General features: G+C 35.6%; 1 protein-coding gene across 3 annotated transcripts in view; it reads right to left on the bottom strand.

Annotated features, from left to right (window-relative positions):
* Positions 1 to 16647: 16647 nt before the first annotated feature.
* LOC127844602 (neural-cadherin-like) overlaps positions 16648 to 19364 on the bottom strand; it is a 195265-nt gene continuing 192548 nt past the window's right edge. Inside the window, exons 37-38 of one of the 3 annotated variants that reach the window (XM_052374993.1) lie at positions 19099 to 19194; positions 16648 to 18524 (exon numbers count right to left, since the gene is read on the bottom strand). In XM_052374993.1, the coding sequence (XP_052230953.1) occupies positions 18271 to 18524; positions 19099 to 19194 (350 nt within the window). In that variant the 3' untranslated portion in view covers positions 16648 to 18270. The remainder of the gene's footprint in view (positions 18525 to 19098; positions 19195 to 19364) is intronic. The other 2 variants (XR_008032834.1, XM_052374992.1) reach the window with 2 other exon arrangements.

The raw sequence follows: 19364 nt of genomic DNA, 5'->3' as shown, positions 1-19364 counted from the left end.
GATATTTTTGATACGCCTTCCATTATTTTTCTTGTTCTAACTGATATCAAAGATAAAAAATTGTGGTTTGGATTTATATTTAATTTTTTTTTATATAAAATTTTGTCACGTTAAAAAACGAGCTTTTTATCATGAGAGAGTGATATTGATCTTGACGATATTTTATGTGATTATTCGGAAGATGAAGAGAATGTGATCTATGTGATATATCTATATTTGCATCTGTGAATCATTTAACAGCTATAAAGCTAAAAAATACAAAAAAATGTATTTTATAGGTCTTTGAAATAACGCAAAACATATGGATAACGACACCAAATGTTTAGTCAATTAATCCACACACAAAAACACCTAAATAATATTTCAAAAATATATTATTAAGCGCCAAACGAATTTATTAAAACATTTATTTGCAACTTTAAAAACGCGGCATAAGCATCAAAGTAAAGATTATCTGAAGACTGAAAGGCCAACAATTTGGCACAACAAAGAGCTCTATGCATAAGCCGTAATATTTTTTGCAGAAAAGCTTCAATAAATTACAATAGTAATACATCTAATTATAAAAATATAATTATGAATGGCATGAGTACGTTAGTGTGATAAACACGTGAGTAATAGAAAGTGTAAGGGGTGCATTGATAATAAACGTACTACAAAGCCCTATTAAAAGCGAAGTGCATGACAGTATTTACATGTAATTTTAATTTGATGGGTTTTGTACAGAGAATGACGCTATTGAGGAATATTAACATACAACTGAAAAACACAACTTTACATGATGCAATTTGAACTGTGTATTCATGTATATTGAAAACTCGTTACTAGTGAGTATGAGTGGCAAATATCTAACATTTTAACACATATATATCTATATTAATATATTTTTTTAAACATTATTTACCCCCGTTCGTGTCAAATGTAATTTCTTGTTTTTATGATGTCGTTCGTGCATTGCCGTAACATTAAATCTTCATACGAAATGACGTAGTTTTAATTAACCGATACCCGCTAAATACGTTAAATGTTATGTTTTTAGGTAAATTTTATAATTATCAAATACTTTTTTTCATAAATTAAACCAGGGATTAAACGGGCTAGTATCTTTGCGGTGTACAATTTCTGATATTCTATATTGGACATAACTTTTAATTTGTACAATATGTAACATATCTAATGAACGCAACTGTTAAGTATGTCGGGGGTAAAATATTAAACCAAATGACTGCTTAATACTACCAGAAAGAGAAGACATGGTGGCATCATCAATTGTGTTTAATGACCAGACTGTCATCTGCCACCCAGTGTGGTTTATGACACCCCGGGATGACGCCATGTTGTTAGTTAAGTCTGGATAATATCTGATCAAAACGAGATAATCGGATTATGCAGAACAAACGGGCAATTCAACACTGGAATGCAAAGGATTACGCGATTTTAAGATTGATGCATATAATCAAATGATAAATATTGCATTTAGTTTAATTAAATGTTTTTTTTTTAATGTGTCAACGTGTTTACTTTCCTAGACAAATACCTAAAAAATGCACGTTTTTCAAACATTTTTCTGTTATAACACTAGCTTAACATCTCCTCTAGCAGAAAAACTTTATTTCATACAATTTGCATGACAAACAAAAACGTTTTACAAAAAGAAAGAAATTCACCCGTTGAATAATCGGTGCTCTCTTATATATGTTACCGGTTGTTTGGCAGTAGTGTAATGGCGGACGCGGAGAGTATTCAGGGGAGATAATTGGGTAATTACTAAATTATGGAACGGTCTATAGCTGTGACATGTATATATGTCATTTGTACATGCACATCAGTACAAAACAATGTGTTTAAAGTAATACATTTATCCTAATATTGCATAAATAAAATTTTAAAAAATCTTAACAAGTCTTCAAATGCGTAAGGAAATACAGGACCTTATGCTTTGAAGGGCATATTCAATAATTGACAGCAAATGCAGCATCGTGTTTTCAAATGATCTTTTAGTTGGCATTTATCTTAAGTAATTGATTAAATCATATATCTCGTTTTATATTAATGAGAAAACATATTTACTTTCATAATAGTTAGACTTCGTTCACCCTGACACTTTGTGGGAATGGGAAATATATTGTTTGTATTGTTCATGTATTAAGAAGAGAAAGGACTGTAATGGTTTTGCGCGTAAAATGCGCGCGTTTCTAGTTTTTGCATTTATATGTGGTGTTAATACATTGATCTGCTTTTCAATGTGTGTATTCGGCGGGGGTCACTTAATGTGGAGAAGGAGAAAAAGCGCTAATTGTTGATTTTCAATAAATAATCTTTTAATTTATTTTTAGGTCAGTTTCCATTTCGTCAATGGTACCCTGACATGATCCGGTTCCACTTCTGGAGAAGTGGAGGCAGAACTTCGCTGTATATTAAAGAAATTGGAGCAACTGAATAATATTTAGTTTATTTATGTGTAAGAATCCCAGTTAAATGCAAACGAAAATGCATAAATTGTCCATGTACAATTACTATTTATAAGGTACGTTTTGTTAGATTAACAAGGAACATAATGATGATTTGCAAGGTGATGGTGAAGGTGGATGTGGAAATGGTGATGGTGCTGGTGATTGTGGTTATTGTGGTTGTGGTGGTGATGGTTGTGTTGAATGTGTTGGTGATGATTGCGGTGGTGATGGTGGTGAATGTGATGGTGGTGGTGTTGATGGTGTTAATTGTGTTTGTGATTATGATAGTGAGTTTTGTGGTCATAGTTGTGACGGTGGTGGTGATGGTTGTGATGGTGGTGGTGATAGTGGTTACAGTGGTGGTAATGGTGCTGTTGGTGATTGTGTGTTTGTGATGGTGTTGATGATGGTGGTTATGATGATGGTGATGATGTTGGTAATTGTGAAGGTGATGGTTGAGGTGTGATAGTGGTGATGGTTATGATGGTGTTTGTGATGATGATGGTGGTGGTGATGGTGGTAGTGAGTGTGATGGAGGTGGTGATGTTGTCGGTGAAGGTGATGGTGGTGGTGATGATGGGGAAGATGGTGATGGTGGTGGTTATGGTGGTGGTGGTGATGATGATGGTGTTGGTGATGGTTATGGTGGTGATGGTGATGGAAGTGGTGAGGGATGATAGTGGTGGTGATGGCGGTAGTGATGGCTAAAGTGATTGTGGTCGTGATAATGCTGGTTATGGTGGTGATTGCGGTGAATGAGGCGATGGTGGTGGTGATGGTGGTGATGGTGGTGATGGTGGTGATGGTGGTGATGGTGGTGATGGTGATGGAAGTGGTGAGGGATGATAGTGGTGGTGATGGTGGTAATGGTGGTGTTGGTGGTGGTGCTTGTGATGGTGGTGGTGTTGGTGGTGGTGGAAATGGTATTGGTGGTGATGGTGGAGGTTATTTCTTATGCTGTTGCTGATTGTTGCGGTAGCTCTGGTGGTGGTGATGGTGATGGAATTGGTGGTGGTGATGGTGGTGTTGATGGAGATATAGTTGGTGATGGTGGTGATTGTGATGGTGATGGTGTTGGTGATGATGGAAATTTTGGGGTGATGGTGGTTGTGATGGTGGTGATGGTGATTAAAATGATTGTAATGTTGGTGGTGATGGTCGTGGAGATGGTGATGAAAGTGTTGCTGGTGGTGATGGTTTTGTCGGTGATTGTGGAGGTGATGGTGGTGGTGATGGAGCTTGTTGCGATCGTGATGTTGGAGTTGAAGGTGGTGGTGGTGGGGATACGGTGGTGATGGTCATTGAAGTGGTGGTATTGGTGATGGTGGTGGTAGTGGTGGTAGTTTGGTTGGTGGTTATGGTGGTGACAATTGTAATGATGTTGTTGGTGGTGCTGGTGGTGATGGTGCTTGTGGTGATGATGCTTGTGATAATAGTGGTGGTGGTGGCGATGGCGATGGTGGTGGTGGTAATGGTGGTGGTATTGATTATGTTGATGATGGTTGGGTGGTGGTAGTGATTGTGATTGAAATCGTAGTGGTGCTGATGATGGTGTTAATGGAGGTGCTGATGGTAATGGCAAAAGTGGTGATGATGGTGTTGGTGATAGTGAGTTTGTTGATGGTGGTGATGATGGCTATGGTGATGGTATTATTAGTGATGGTGGTGTTAGTATTGCTGGAGATGATCCTTGTGATGATGGTGATTTTGGTGGTGGTGGTGATGATGGTGGCGATGATGGTGGTGATGGTGATATTGGTGGTGATTGTGGTGGTCGTTATAGCGGTTAATTGGTGACGGTGGTGGTGATTGTAATGTTTTAGCAACGGTTGTGATGATTGTGATGCTGATGGTGAAGGTGTTAGCTAAAGTGATGTTGATAATCGTTTTTGTGGTAGTGATGGTGGCGGTGATGTTGGTGGGGATGGTAGTGGTGATGTTGGAGATGGTTGTTGTGATGGTGGTGCTGATGGTGATGGTGAAATTATGGTCGTTTTGATGGTAGTGGTGCTCATGGTTGCTTTGGTGGTGATGATGGTGATGGTTATGGTGGTTGTTGTAGTGATGGTGGTGGTGATGGTAATGGTGACATATATGGTGGTAATGGTGGTGATGATTGTGGTCGTTTTGGTGGTAGCGGTGTTGGTGATAGTGGTTGTGATGGTGGCTGTGGAGGTGGTGATGATGGTGAAGGTAATGTTGGTGGTGATGGTGTTGATGATGTTGATATTGGTGGGGATGGTGATGGGTTAGTGACAGTGTCGGTGATTATGATGGTGGAGGTGATGGTGTTGGTGATATTGATAGTGATAAGGTTGATGGTGGTGATTTGGTGACGGTGGTGATGATAGTGATGGTAATGGTTGTAGTGTTAGTTATAGTGATGTTGATAATGGTAATTGTGGTGGTGATGGTGGTGGTAATGGTGGTGGTGATGGTGGTGATGATCCTTATCGTTTTGATGGTAGTGGTGATATTGGTTGTGGTGGCGATGATTGTTGTAGAAATGGTGATGGAAATGGTGGTGATGGTGGTGTTGGCGGTGAATGCGGCGGTGGTGGTGGTAATGGTGATAGAAGTGGTGTTGGTTGTGATGGTTGTGTTGGTGATGATGGTTGTGTTGGTGATGGTGGTGGTGATGTAGATTGTTGTGATGGTGATGGTGTTGAAGGTGATGGTGGTGGTGGTTATGGTGATGGAAGTGGTGGTGTTGGTGATGGTGGTGGTTATTGTAATGATGGTGATGGTGGTAATGGTGATGTAAGTGGTGTTGGTGGGGATTTTTGGTGACGGTTGTGATGGTGTTGTTAATGGTGATAGTGGAACTTGTGATGGTGGTGGCGATGTTGATGGTGGCGTTGGAAATGTTGGCGGTGATTATTTTGATGATATTTGGTTGATGGTGATGGTGGTGGTAAAGGTGATGGAAGTCGTGGAGGTGGTGATGATGGTTTTGTGGGAGATGGTGGTGGTGGGAATGGTGGTGTTGATAGTTGTGGTGATGATGATGGTGATAGTAGTGGTGGTGATGGTGTTGGAGATGATGGTGGTGGTGATGGTGGTGGTGATGGTGATAGTGGTGGTATTGGTGATGTTGGTGATGTTGTTTGTTGTATTGGTTGTGATGGGCCTTGTGATGGTGGTGGTGATGATGATGATGGTGGTGGTTGTGATGGTGGTAAGGATGGTAATGATGATGATGGCGGTGATGGTGGTGGTGGTCGTGATGGAGGTTGTTTGATGACGTTGATGGTGATTGTGATAGTGGCAATTTGGTGACGGTTATGATTATTGTGATACTGTTGGTAGTGGTGTTAGTTGTAGTGATGTTCTCAGGTTACTTTCTGGTCGCCAAACTGTTATTGTCGCCGTCCAATCGGTTCCGAGAATGCTTATGAGGGCGGGGTTATCCGGCAACTATTATTTTTGATTGAAGTTGGTCAATAAAGGCAGCGTTTGCAGCAGATTATTTAACAAATAATACAAGTTTTACCAATTACGTAATATAAAACGGTTATTAATACAGTACATTCAAGGCAATGTCAGGCATCATCCTCACACCTTTAAACTGTAGTTACTTATGAACATGGTGAGCAATGTAATCCTTATGGCGAGTAAGTTTTGAAAACAACAACCTTTAAATAATCTACGCGGTAGCAATTTATTTCAGTACATGTTTATTTGGATTTTCTATAGCCATTTGTAAATATTTGCTGATTAAAGTCCGTTCGTACGCATCTAAAAAATCCCGTGTTTTTAGTTGTTCGCTTGCGATCAACAAAAGTTAGTACTACGCGTGGTAAGTCGGTCTGCTCTTAACTAAGCCTAAAACGATAACCACCGCATCTGCCGCATCTGAGGCTATTAATAGATGCGGGAAAATAACACTTTTGCTGATAAACACGTATAGTGGGATGTTTTGTACACTCGTTTATAGTGCATGCTACATGTACTACAACAGGGTTAAATTTGATATTTTTGGAAAATGTTCATTTGTTCTCAAAGGATAGCGGCGATCTTTTGTATTTACGGATGCTAACAACGCAATAGTAGAAGGTTAAGCTTGTTTACATTCACAGTTCTCAATTGATAAAACGTTAAAGATGAGTTCACCAATTACTGCAGGTATACTATAGACAACCACAAAAATGCTTTATATTCGCTAAAACCGAATGTAAAAAACACCTTAATATCAAGAAATATCTTGCAAAAAGGTAGTCGGCGTAAATTGTTACTTTGAAATAAAGTTTGCAATTTACGTTTCTAAATAATTAAATTGAAGACAAAAGTTTAACTATTGTGTGTGTTTTTTTCACTTGTAAGTCGCATATTCACCGCATGAAATGTGTGTTATCATTGTCAAACCACACACAGTGTAAGTAGATAAATGTGTCCTCACATGCCTTATGATGAGAACATTTCTTAACCATCGAAATATATCGTATGTTAATATTTGATTTACACGCAGTTATCTTTCGACACATTATATAACACTTTCGCCGCCGCGTCATGCGAAAAATGGGTCTTATGTGTTTCGGCCAGCGTATCTTAAACCCAACATGTGCATTTGCGCAGTCGGGTCAGAGGCGATGCTGTTCGCTATAAAATAACTCAATGTGTTATGGTCTCATTATGAATCTCCTGACCGGACTGAGAGATGCGCAGGCTGAGTGAGCTATATATATGATGGGCGCATATTGAATAAAACCCATTTTCGCATGACGAGGGTCATTAAAATCTCAATGCGAATTGTAAACAGCACATTTTAGCACAATGCTTTTCGATACAAAATTGAATTCAAAATAGCAAATTTGTTTATAAGGGCAGCCTATCCAGGCGTTCAGGAATTCAAGACTTGCTGACCGAGTACGGCAAACATTTGTGGTTGGATAATTAAACGATTTTTTCTCTTATCGTGATACTATACTATTTCGGTAATGTTTGTTTTCTCATCTTGAAAGCAAAACTGTGTTTATCGATAGTCAATTATATATTTCCCGGACAATTTAGTGAACGAGTACTGACCTTGAAATTCTGCGAGATGGATTTGAACGCGTAATTGTAACTGGGCCACAATTTGTGTCGTGTGAACATACGGAGAGTATTCCGGAATTCCTTACACTGAACAGTGCTACTTCTTTTGCGCTGAGCACAGACACAGTGATGTTGCCAAAGTTCAGAGGTTTTATCTCGAATCAGCATATGAACTATTCGAAAATATTAATGCGTGTCTGCTGGCGTTATGTAAAAGTCATTTAAGGTGAAAAGCTTGGTAAAACAGCTATGCCGAAAAAGCGCATTAGTGCTCTATACCTATGTTTAGGTTAGAGTGTTGACACCGTGTGAACTGCAAGGGTAACAAGTTATGCATAAACAACAAAGTACGGGTCAACAGGGCTGTCTGTATGACTACCTAATTCGTGAGTAAAAAGTACTAGTATTGCTTTTTTATTTATTTTCATAAATTATCTTATTGCATATTTTGAATGTGTGTATGGTGTCAATAATCAAAATTGTGTACATGGAATTTCCTTCATGAAATTATAGTCTTAGTGAGATAGATATTCGATATTCCAACAAAATTAATTTAATATGATGGTGATTGCAAATTGTCTTTATATTCAGTTCTCATTACCATTTTCAACATACTTTCTGTGCATTCATTATGTAAAAAAAGGGCCAAGTTCCACGCATGAAAAGAGTGCGTGTTGCAACAGACCAGGTGCTATAATTAAATATAGAAGTGTAATGCAGTTCAGTAGTATTTTATGATAAAAAATGTAAATCGGAATATATGCACACGATGAAAAAGCACTGGCCCATTTAAACAAAAGAAAAAATGTTAATTTACGACTTAAACATTGCATTAGATGGTACGTTCATAGCAATATTTGTAACTGGTGGGAGAGTAGAGGAGTTACACGTTTAATAATGTTGGTACATGAAAATGAATAAACTATTAAATGGAAATACATTAACTGAAGCATTTAATTTAAGGCGAAAAATATTAAAGATTTGTTAATGTGGTTTGATTGGGAAATTAATACAATGCTCGTTGATACCAATACATTTATTATTGTACATCTATTTTTAAGAATTATGGTGTAGTTCATTCTTTGTTAGACTCACTGACTTTTCTGTAGCGCAAACTTAGATAAACGTTGATTTTTTTCATCTTTTTAATCATAAATGGAGTTCGTATGAATCATGTAAATCAATGGCATTTTCCTCCTTGATGTTTTGTTTTCAAAATCTCACCACCTGTAGACAATTACATGTAAATTACATGGGTGTTTGCAGTTTTCGTGGCCGGTCGATTGGCTTACGTTAAAAAGTCGAACTTAATGTCCTGTGGCTGTAAGTAATATTTAATAAGTTCAAAGAGCCAACAACTGAAGTGCCTTCAGCGCTTTGATTGTAAAATATTTTGAGCAAGATTAACTGAGGCCTAAGACCCTATGGTGCTGAATCCAATAAACTTAACTATATGAGCAGATAGTGTTCACTAGGTTTCACAAAAAAATGCCCTTACTTCTGGAAGCCATGTTTTTAAACAAACCACGATCAATTTCGGTTCACAACTCATTAAAAAATAATTTTAAATATTGTTAGCAAGTTTATAATTTTCTTTTTTCCAAAGACCTATAGAATATTCTGTATTCTATCGGTCTTCGTTTTTTCTCTTGATATAGAAAAAACAGCCCGACACCCCGACGGACATGCGTTCCAACAGATTGGAACCATTTTGATAAATCTGCAGAGATAAGAGCTATTGTTCCAAGAAAGGAGATTTGGCCTCGCGAGTGTTCAAAAGCCTTTTTTATTTTATGTAGTGACCTTGTTTTTGATCCCAAATGACCCAATTTCAATCTCAGCCAATAATTGGGAAAAATGATTTAAACAGGTTTCAATGTGGCTTCTAGAGACTTCACAAGGCGAATGTTGACAAATGACGACGCACAACCAACAATCAGCTCGGTGTTCTCAGGCAAACTATAAACATGCCTTCTTTAGTGTTTTAATGTTTGTCAGTGGACCTTTAGTGTTTAAATGGTTCCCAATGGACCTTTAGTGTTTTAATGGTTCTCATTGAACCTTTTGAGTTTAAATGATTTTAAATGAACCTTTAGTATTTAAATGGTTCTCAATGAACCTCAAGTGTTAAAATGGTTCTCAATGGACCTTTAGTGTTTAAACGGTTCTCAATGGACCTTTAGTGTTTAAATGGTTCTCAATGGACCTTTAGTGTTTAAATGGTTTTCAATGGACCTTTAGTGTTTAAATGGTTATCAATGGACCTTTAGTGTTTAAATGGACCTTTAGTGTTTAAATGGTTCTCAATGGACCTTTAGTGTTTAAATGGTTTTCAATGGACCTTTAGTGTTTAAATGGTTCTCAATGGACCTTTAGTGTTTAAATGGACCTTTTGTTTAAATGGTTCTCAATGGACCTTTAGTGTTTAACGTGTTCTTAATGGATCTTAGTGTTTAAATGCTTCCCAATGGACCTTTAGTGTTTAACTGATTCTTAATGGACCTTTAGTGTTTAAATGGTTCTCAATGGACCTTTAGTGTTTAAATGGTTCTTAATGGACCTTTAGTGTTTAAATGGTTCTTAATGAACCCTTAGTGTTTAAATGGTTCTTAATGGACCTTAAGTGTTTAAATGGTTCTCAATGGACCCTTAGTGTTTAAATGGTTCTTAATGGACCTTTAGTGTTTAAATGGTTTTCAATGGACCTTTAGTGTTTAAATGGTTCTTAATGCACCTTAAGTGTTGAAATGGTTCTTAATAGACCTTTATTGTTTAAATGGTTCTCAACGGACCTTTAGTGTTTAACTGGTTATCAATGGATCTTAGTGTTTGAATGGTTCTCAAGCTCACCATGAGCAAAATGTGCTCTGACGAGTTAAAAAGAAAAAAATACAGCACAAAGAACAAAAGAGTTTATTAAACCTTTTATTTTTCAAAATTTATATAAAAATGATACAAATGATGAAACACAAATGGAAAATATTTTTTAATGACAAGAAATTATGCAATCTAAATTAAATTATATCTATAATGAACTGGAACATGCATTATACAACAATGGAATGATTCTGCACCATGTGTTTGTGATCAACTGGGATACAATTCTAGAATAGTAAGGACGTGAATAGGTAATCTTAAACAATAGAACTTGTGTCAATATCAACTGAGCATACATTTTCTTAGTAAACAAATTAAAAAGTGCTGTTGCTCTAAAGTAAAGTCTATTGATGTGGTGGCCATGCCACACATGGAAAACTGCTAAGCTCTTCCATTTTCTATGATAAAGGATTCAAATAACAAACATATTCTAAACACATAATCTAACAGTTAACATCAAACTTTCCATGGATCAAACAGTCAAACATCAATCTTAGACATGATGCTTTATTAATTACAACTCTAAATGAAACTTCAGATATATATATACACAAATATCTACCGCTATTTAGTTTATTAAGCTGGGAATACACAAGTAGAAGTTCTGCTCTTCGAAATGATGAATACAGCAAATGTTTTTAATATTGATGCACCAGTGGACTGAAGATCGGACATATCTGTGGTTACTTTGTATGCACAGAAGTGTCATTAAAACTCTACTTACAAATGCAACTATATATGAGCCCCTCCCTGCAAAAACAGTGCTTAATGTATGTGCAAAAAGTGTCTTCCCAGATTAACCCTTTCCCCCATAAGAATCAAAGTGAAAATGACAATGTGCAAACAGCATAAAACCAGAACAGCCTGCAAGTAACTCGCAGTCTGTTCAGGTTTTATGCTGTTTGCTGCTCATCAGTATCTAATGGTTGGAAATGAAGCCTTGAAAACTTGAATCTAGCAAGAAAGTTGTATAATTAAATGTTACTACCTAAGGGACTACAGATGTGTCAAAGTACATATCTAAGTGGTAAAGGGTTAATGTATGTGCATAAAGTGTCTTCCCAAATTAATAGTCCACTACTCTGGGACCTCACTTTCCACTTGTACAGAATTGTTAAGCATGTCTGTTCTGTGAGGGCTACAGAAGCTAATCTGGGAGGACACTTTCAAAACATCCATAAATCTGGGAGGACACTTACAAAACATCCATAAATCTGGGAGGACACTTTGAAAACATCCATAAATCTGGGAGGACACTTACAAAACATCCAAAAATCTGGGAGGACACTTTGAAAACATCCATAAATCTGGGAGGACACTTTGAAAACATCCATAAAGCTGGGAGGACACTTTCAAAACATCCACACAGCGGGTTGTCCCAGAGCAAGGCTCATATATTAATTTATAAAGGATTCAGCCTAAAACATTATCTTTTATAGAGATGCTATCTAGATATATATAAAGGATTCAGCCTAAAACATTATCTTTTACAGAGATGCTATCTAGATATATCAGCTTCACAGTTAACACGCATATTATGTCTTACTCTACACAGTACATATCTAATGTATTATGATACACAAGTATTTTGATTATTTTTAAGAATCAGGTATGAAAGGTAATTACAACATAAACAAACAACCGTGAGACAGACATGTATATTTCGGCAAATATATCTACCCATGATATGGTAGCAGGGACAACATGTATATTTACCACAATAAAAACTTGTGAGTTTTTTTTTAAACACTACAGAAAGTTTAGTTGAGCTGGTATTACAACTAAGTGTTTTCATACCTGTGAATTTCCTGAGGGTATTCACAAAAGGTGACTCACTTTTTTAATATAGACAAAACTATGAACTCTTGAATGTCATCACATTATAAACAAAATTAAATAAAAAATAGGGGCACAACCTTTTAGTGAAATGGTTCAAATAAACATGTATAATTTTACTGATAATTCAAAAATGTTGTAAAAAAACAATTCGTATTTGAAAGTTATCTTGAACAAGTTAACACAAAAAACATTTCGCATTGATTAAAAAATCAAATAAATTAAACTACAATGTAACACAAAAGTTTAAATTAACAAAAGGGCCTGAAAGGCCCAAAGTCGCTCACCTGAGATAACAAGATATTATTGGGACAAATCTTCTGACCAAGTTTCATAATCGAAGATCAAAAAATAAATGTAACCTCTAGAGTGTTAACAAGGTTTTACTATAGCCATATAAGGAAAAATGCCGCGCCCCCTGGCAGCCATGTTTTTCAACCAACCAGCATCATTTTTGAACACTTCCAAGATATTATCGCGATGAATCTTATGACCAAGTTTCATGAAGATCGGACCGTAAATGTGGCCTCTAGAGTGTTAACAAGATTTTACTATAGCCGTATAAGGAAAAATGCCCCGCCCCTTGGAAGCCATGTTTTTCAAGCAAACAATTATTTTCGAACTCATCCAAGATATCATTGAGACCAATCTTCTGACCAAATTTCATGAAGATTGGAAATAAATGTTGCCTCTAGAGTGTTAACAAGGTTTTACTAAAGCCATATATAGCCATATAAGGAAAAATGCCCCATCCCTGGTGGCCATGTTTTTAAAGCAACAAAAACCATTTTCGAACTCATCAAAAAATATCATTGGGACAAATCTTCAGACCAAGTTTCATGATGATCGGAAAATAAATGTGACCTCTAGAGTGTTAACAAGGTCATACATTTCAATATAAATTAAAATAAAAGTTAAGAACAACATCTGTCGGGAAATAAGCCAGATATTTAATTCTGAAATCGAAAATGTCTGTACAGTCAAAGTCACCAGAATGCATATCATGCATGTACGATGTGAATCTTAATTTAGTTGAATGGTTGTTTTTAAATTCCTGCAGCGATGTCTATTCATACGACACACGAACACTAACTCTGATCCTAATCAAAAGACGAATTCTTCAGTTATTGTAGGAAAATATGTACGAAATATCTTCGTCACCATCAGCTCCGGGCTCTAATTTGTCTCTGCTGCATTTTATGAAATTTGTCTTCAATGTCTTGCCAATTTTGTGTTATTGTAACATGTATTTATCAATATATTACAATTTAACACATATAAAAATCGTATTGTCTCGCTTTAATCGTTTGACAAAAGAATGCCATATTGTACAGAATAATCAAACAATAAAAAACATATTCAAAAGTTTGCTATCTTCCAGAATGTAAAACTATCATTTATAATTAATTCCGCTTAATCTTCTTGTGCTTAAAAAAAAACATTTTCGAACTCAACCGTCATATCCAGAAAACACATGTTCTGACCAAATTTCATGAAGATTGGACCAAAAATGTGACTTCTAGAGTGTTCTCATGTTTTCACTATAAATATAGAGAGAGAAAACTGCCCCGCCCCCTGGCGGCCATGTTTTTTCACCGATCTGGCCCATTTTTGAACTCGTCCGAGATATCAATAAAACCAATGTTTTGAACAAGTTTCATGATAATTGGGCAAAAATTGTGACTTCTAGAGTGTTCACAAGGTTTCTCTATAGCTATAAAAAGAATACTGCCCCGCCCCTCGTGGCCATGTTTTTCAACTGACGGGAACCATTTTTGAACTCAACCAACATATCATTCAGACAAACATTTTGACAAAGTTACATGAAGATTGGGCATCAAATGTGACTTCTACAGTGTTCACAAGGTTTTTCTTTTTTTGACCTAGTTTTTGATTCAGCATGACCCAGTTTCGAACTCAGGCGAGGTATCAATCAGACAAATGTTTTGACCAAGTTTCATGAAGATTGGATAATAAATGTGGCCTCTAGAGTGTTCACAAGGCAAAATGTTGACGACGGACGACTGACGACAGACGACGCATGACGGACAAAAGGCGATCACAAAAGCTCACCATGAGCACATTGTGCTCAGGTGAGCTAAAAATGTAAAGTAACTAATGTAAGTTAAACAAGAAAACGAAATTTGAACAACAAATGCAAGATCAGATACATACATATCACCATGTAACAAAATAGGGACGTTTGTCTTCAATATTGGGTAACTTAATTTTACTTTTTTTAATTAGTTAATATAATAAATGTGTATAATTTAATTGTTTAATTATCTCTGTTGTTGCATATCTCAGATGGAATCGTGTATTAACAACAAATTAATTTAATTGACATTAAGTACCACTTCCATAATTGTGTTATTTTTCATTTTTGTTTCAACAAAGTTAACACAAACTTCGATAACTATTTTAAATATTAAACTCATGATTTAAAAATTACAACAAAAAAATGTATCCTCCTTTGTCCAATTAAGTATATACACCTATCATTAACTCTTAACCAGATAGAAGTAAATTGAAAATTGCTATGTGCAAACAGCATAAAACTAAAACAGCCTGCGAGTAACTCGCAGTCAGTTCAGGTTTTATGATGTTTGCAGCTCATCAGTATTTAAGGTTTGGACATGTAGCCTTAAAAACTTGAATCAAGTAAGAATGGCCTTAAACTAAATATAACTTTGTAAGGGACTAAAATCTAAGTCGGAAAGGGTTAAATGTCTGAAGCATTATACAGGAAAAGCTGAGTACACAAATAAATATGTAATACTGAATAAAGAGACACAACCATCGAGAACAAACAGCATGTCACTAGAAGCCATGACATTGAATTGCACAAACTAAAACTGAATAAACACTAAACTGGACAACAAATACATATATTTAAATAATCTAAAGCTTAGAGCAATCCAAAATGCACAAATCTTTGGAGAGTACACAACAAAATATTACATGAATCGTTTTGTAAATCTACATGTTATATAAATATTAACAAATTTAATATTCAGTGGAACAAGTAGCAGAGAAATTGTTAAGATCTTAAATACATTTTTGGTCAACTTAAAAATATGAACACATTAATATTGTATACAAAATTAATGGCTTGAATAAACCTTACGGAAAAACAAGACTAGATCGGTTACTAATATGCCTGAAATATCCAAAGCATAACAGTGTCAAAGGGAATAGAAAGGGTAGTTTAAGAAACTAGATTTGAAACAATTGAAGATTCATACCTATGAATTTTGCCCTGACATCTTATGTTGTGGTTGAGTTATGCTCTTGACAAAATCTGTACAAAAAGTCACAAGGGCGATTGGTGTGACATTATTGAGCAAGAGTAATGGTTCAGGTGCAGCGAACTTCTGATTATAAAGAAATATCTACTTATTAAATAATAAATGTCAAGATGATATCTCCAATTATTTGCCATATATGCCAAATTCAAAGCTTACATGTCACAAAATCACAGGTCTCCTTATTATGATCTACTTGCCCGTTACGTTTCAAGTCGATACCTCTGATAGAAGTACAAAATTATGAGAATATTAACAAAGGGCAATAACTTCTTTATCACTGAACACCCCAATTAAAGCTACTTGCCTATAATGTTCCAAGAACAAAAATTTATACAGCAATAACTCTAACAAATAATTTGATATAGGACGAACAACAGACGCATGGCTACTGGTTCTCACATGCTTTCTAACAAAGGCTGAATTGAATTTTTCCTTATTGCATGACTAATAATTAATTACAATAAAGGTATCTGCTTGAAAAGGCAAATTGCAAAGCTCCAGATTAAAACTCCACCACCATTCTTTCAGCACAATCTACCTGTGAATGCACACTACAACTAAAGGCAATGGAATTTATTCCTAAACAGGTTTATCAGATTTAACACAAGTGCTTTGCGGCCCTTTGGGTTGTCTATGGATGTACTATGTGAGACATGAATGTTAAGAGTACAATCTGATGTTTTGAAATGTGATAAATGTCATTTTTTCATACACAATCATATCTAAGATATGCAAGGATAATTTTAAACTTAAATGGTTGCCTCCATTGAATCGACTTCAATAAAATTACTATATATTTATCCTGTGTTGTATTAAAGTGCTTCTTACGGAATATATAATGACAATATGAGTTGTATATGATTTTTATGAAAAAAAGATTTCTGCTCAGACCTTGTTTTAAGATAATTGACTAGAACAGGTAGTGCAAACATTGGATAAACACACATTTGGATTCAAGAAACATCGTGCAAAAATGGGTCTTAGAAAATATGCAGGCAAGCCTCTGCATTTTGTATTGTCCGCTATTAAGTCACACAAGCTTACGTGGTCTGAATAGCCTACATTATGACTCTTCATCACAGTATAGCAGTGTTTTTTTTCTCATTAAAAATCGGGTATTGGGCCCCATTCCCAATGGAAACAAGTATATATTTTTCCCAAATGGGACCTAAAAATTACCAATTAAAGAATTTTTTGCCAACAATTTTATTTTTTTTTTAGATTTCAACATTTTGTTTATCTCCCATCCATCCATATAAGTTTCACCTTAGTGAATAAAATAAGACTAAAAACACTTCTATTTGCAATTTTAAGCATTTTTTAAGCAACAAGCAACAACACTAATTTCCCAATTTTAGTCCAAACGCTGCAAAATATCCCAAAATGTTGAAAAATAACACAGTATAGGATGCAGCGTCATATCTGGAGATACATTGCTCAAATATATCATAAGAACCATTTTTGCAATAGATGCTGCTAATTAATTTACATGCTTGTAACAGAAGAATAATTAAGATAGAAATGCAAAGAGGATTTAAAAAAAAGATTTACTACACAATAAATAGTTTTTCTTAAACACATATAAACATCCATAATTTTAAAGTAGACCATTCACTAACAATAGATATTCTTTCTTCTGCAAACACATGTTGCAAAAATGTTTTTACAAAAATAAATAGTAATGATACCTTTTTAAACACAACCTTCGATGTTATGAAGTTACAAATACATGAAAAACAAACACTTGTGATTATCTTCAATACATTTGAAATTTTATAATAATTGACTGTAAATGGAAAATATAACACAAATGGTTTGCCGAATACAGGTATTCAAACTTGAACTTGTACTCATGGCATAGTAATTCTCTAGAAGCAAAATTCCACTAAAACTTAAAATAACTGTAAAATGTTCATTACCAATATTAGAAAACTATTTTCAATTATAAAACTGAACGATATTTTTTTCGTTAGTTGTTTTTATACAAGACACTGAAATAACAGCTGTCATAAATATAGCAACATTATTGCTTCAAATTATGCCAAGTTCTCACTGGATGGTAACTTAAAGCTCACAACCTCATTGCAAACACTAAACATAAGCTTGATTTGAAAACAATTATGAACACATTATTACTGTAATTACTCTAAGTTTTCGGACACTAAAATATTTTTAATTCACGTCTTGAAAATAAGAATTTTAGCTCAAAAGGAAGGTGTCCAAAATTAAGAGTAACTATGGTTTATGCATGTTCATAGGACTGACCAGTGCAAACACTGATACCATCTTTTAACTACTAGTTCAACTTCAGTAAATATAAAATATTGATTTATATTTCACAATAAAAATCTCAATACAATAATCACCACTATCTAAACATGAATTCACATTTCACATTGAACGGTGGGTTGGTCTTTTAATGAGCAACAACAGCGTGATTATAAAAACACACATTCATAATCTCAATTGTTCACATTGTTTCCGACTCAGCAACACATGAATAATTCGTAAGTTTGGAGGTCATACATTTTCTTATACTGAGCCCATAATACACACTTGGTCACACTTAACTCTCGTGTTTTATAGAGATCCACCATACAAAGTCATGAAAACACCACCAATTTAGATCAGAATTTTTATCCTGCACATCACTTTCACTAGTAAAAACATAAAAATGCCTTATAAAAGATAAAAATGCTGGACCCGTTAAAAAACTATTTAGCACTCGATAATGAAACACAAACCAAAACAATGCACAATCATCATTGTTGGTCTTCGTCGCCCCCATACATATTTGCCAGTTTAGAAAACTTTGGTCCCCAGTCATTGAGATAGTCATAATCCTGGTCATCAGACCCGGAGGAGGTCTGTAGGGAGCTCAGTGACCCTGCGTCGCTTCCCCCGCCCTCATACACAAACTCACGCACGCTGTCGTGAGGCGGCGCACCGGGGTCGTTGTCGACGTCGTCGAGACGTTGTTCAATGAAGTCACCGACGTCTGGTCTCTCACCAGAGCCTGGAATGTACATGAGATGTATTGTTTCATACTTTTTAGTTTAACTTTATTATGACACGGTTTGAGTACGTTCCATTGTTGGAATAAGGGAATTTAAGTCTTTTGGTTTGGAATAAGGGAATTTAAGTCTTTTGGTTTGGACCATGTGAGCCTTGCTCTGGTAAAACAGGGCTAAATTCATGTGGGTAAAGATTCTTCCCAGATTAGCCTGTGCAGTCTGCACAAGCTTATCAGAAAAAGAACTTCCTCTTAACCAAAAATACCATAAATATGTCATACCTTACACCATTTGGATACATTTCCTTGGCAGAATAAGTAATTAGAAGTATTTTGATACAAAATCGTATTTAAACATTCACTTTAGCATTTCAGAATGCCTGAATCCTATTTATTGACACAGATATCTTATAAAAAACATTATAATTCACTGCCCAAAGCATTTGTTCTGGCTTGACCCATGCATGCATGGTTATGAATCCATAATAATTTTGTATATTTTGGAGATAATTTGTGCACATTTTATACCATCCCATAGATAATATCGGTATATTAATATTACACTACAACCACCCACCTTTCTTCAAGAAAAGAGGGTTATAAGCGTGGAATGTGTCCATGTGCCCTGGTTTCCGTAGACGGCTGATGTCATACCCGTCCTCATCCTCCTCACCTGTAACACAACAAGAGCATATAGGCCTCAGACAATGGGAACATGTGATGATATTGTTTAAGCTAGGAACATGTGATGATATTGTTAAAGCTGGCAACATGTGATGATATTGTTAAAGCTGGGAACATGTGATGATATTGTTGAAGCTGGGAACATGTGATGGTATTGTT

The sequence above is a fragment of the Dreissena polymorpha genome, chromosome 9, assembly GCF_020536995.1.
Source record: "Dreissena polymorpha isolate Duluth1 chromosome 9, UMN_Dpol_1.0, whole genome shotgun sequence".
In the NCBI taxonomy this organism is placed as follows: domain Eukaryota; kingdom Metazoa; phylum Mollusca; class Bivalvia; order Myida; family Dreissenidae; genus Dreissena; species Dreissena polymorpha.
The sequence above is the reverse complement of the archived record's forward strand: the minus strand, read 5'-3'. Positions and strand labels throughout refer to the sequence as shown.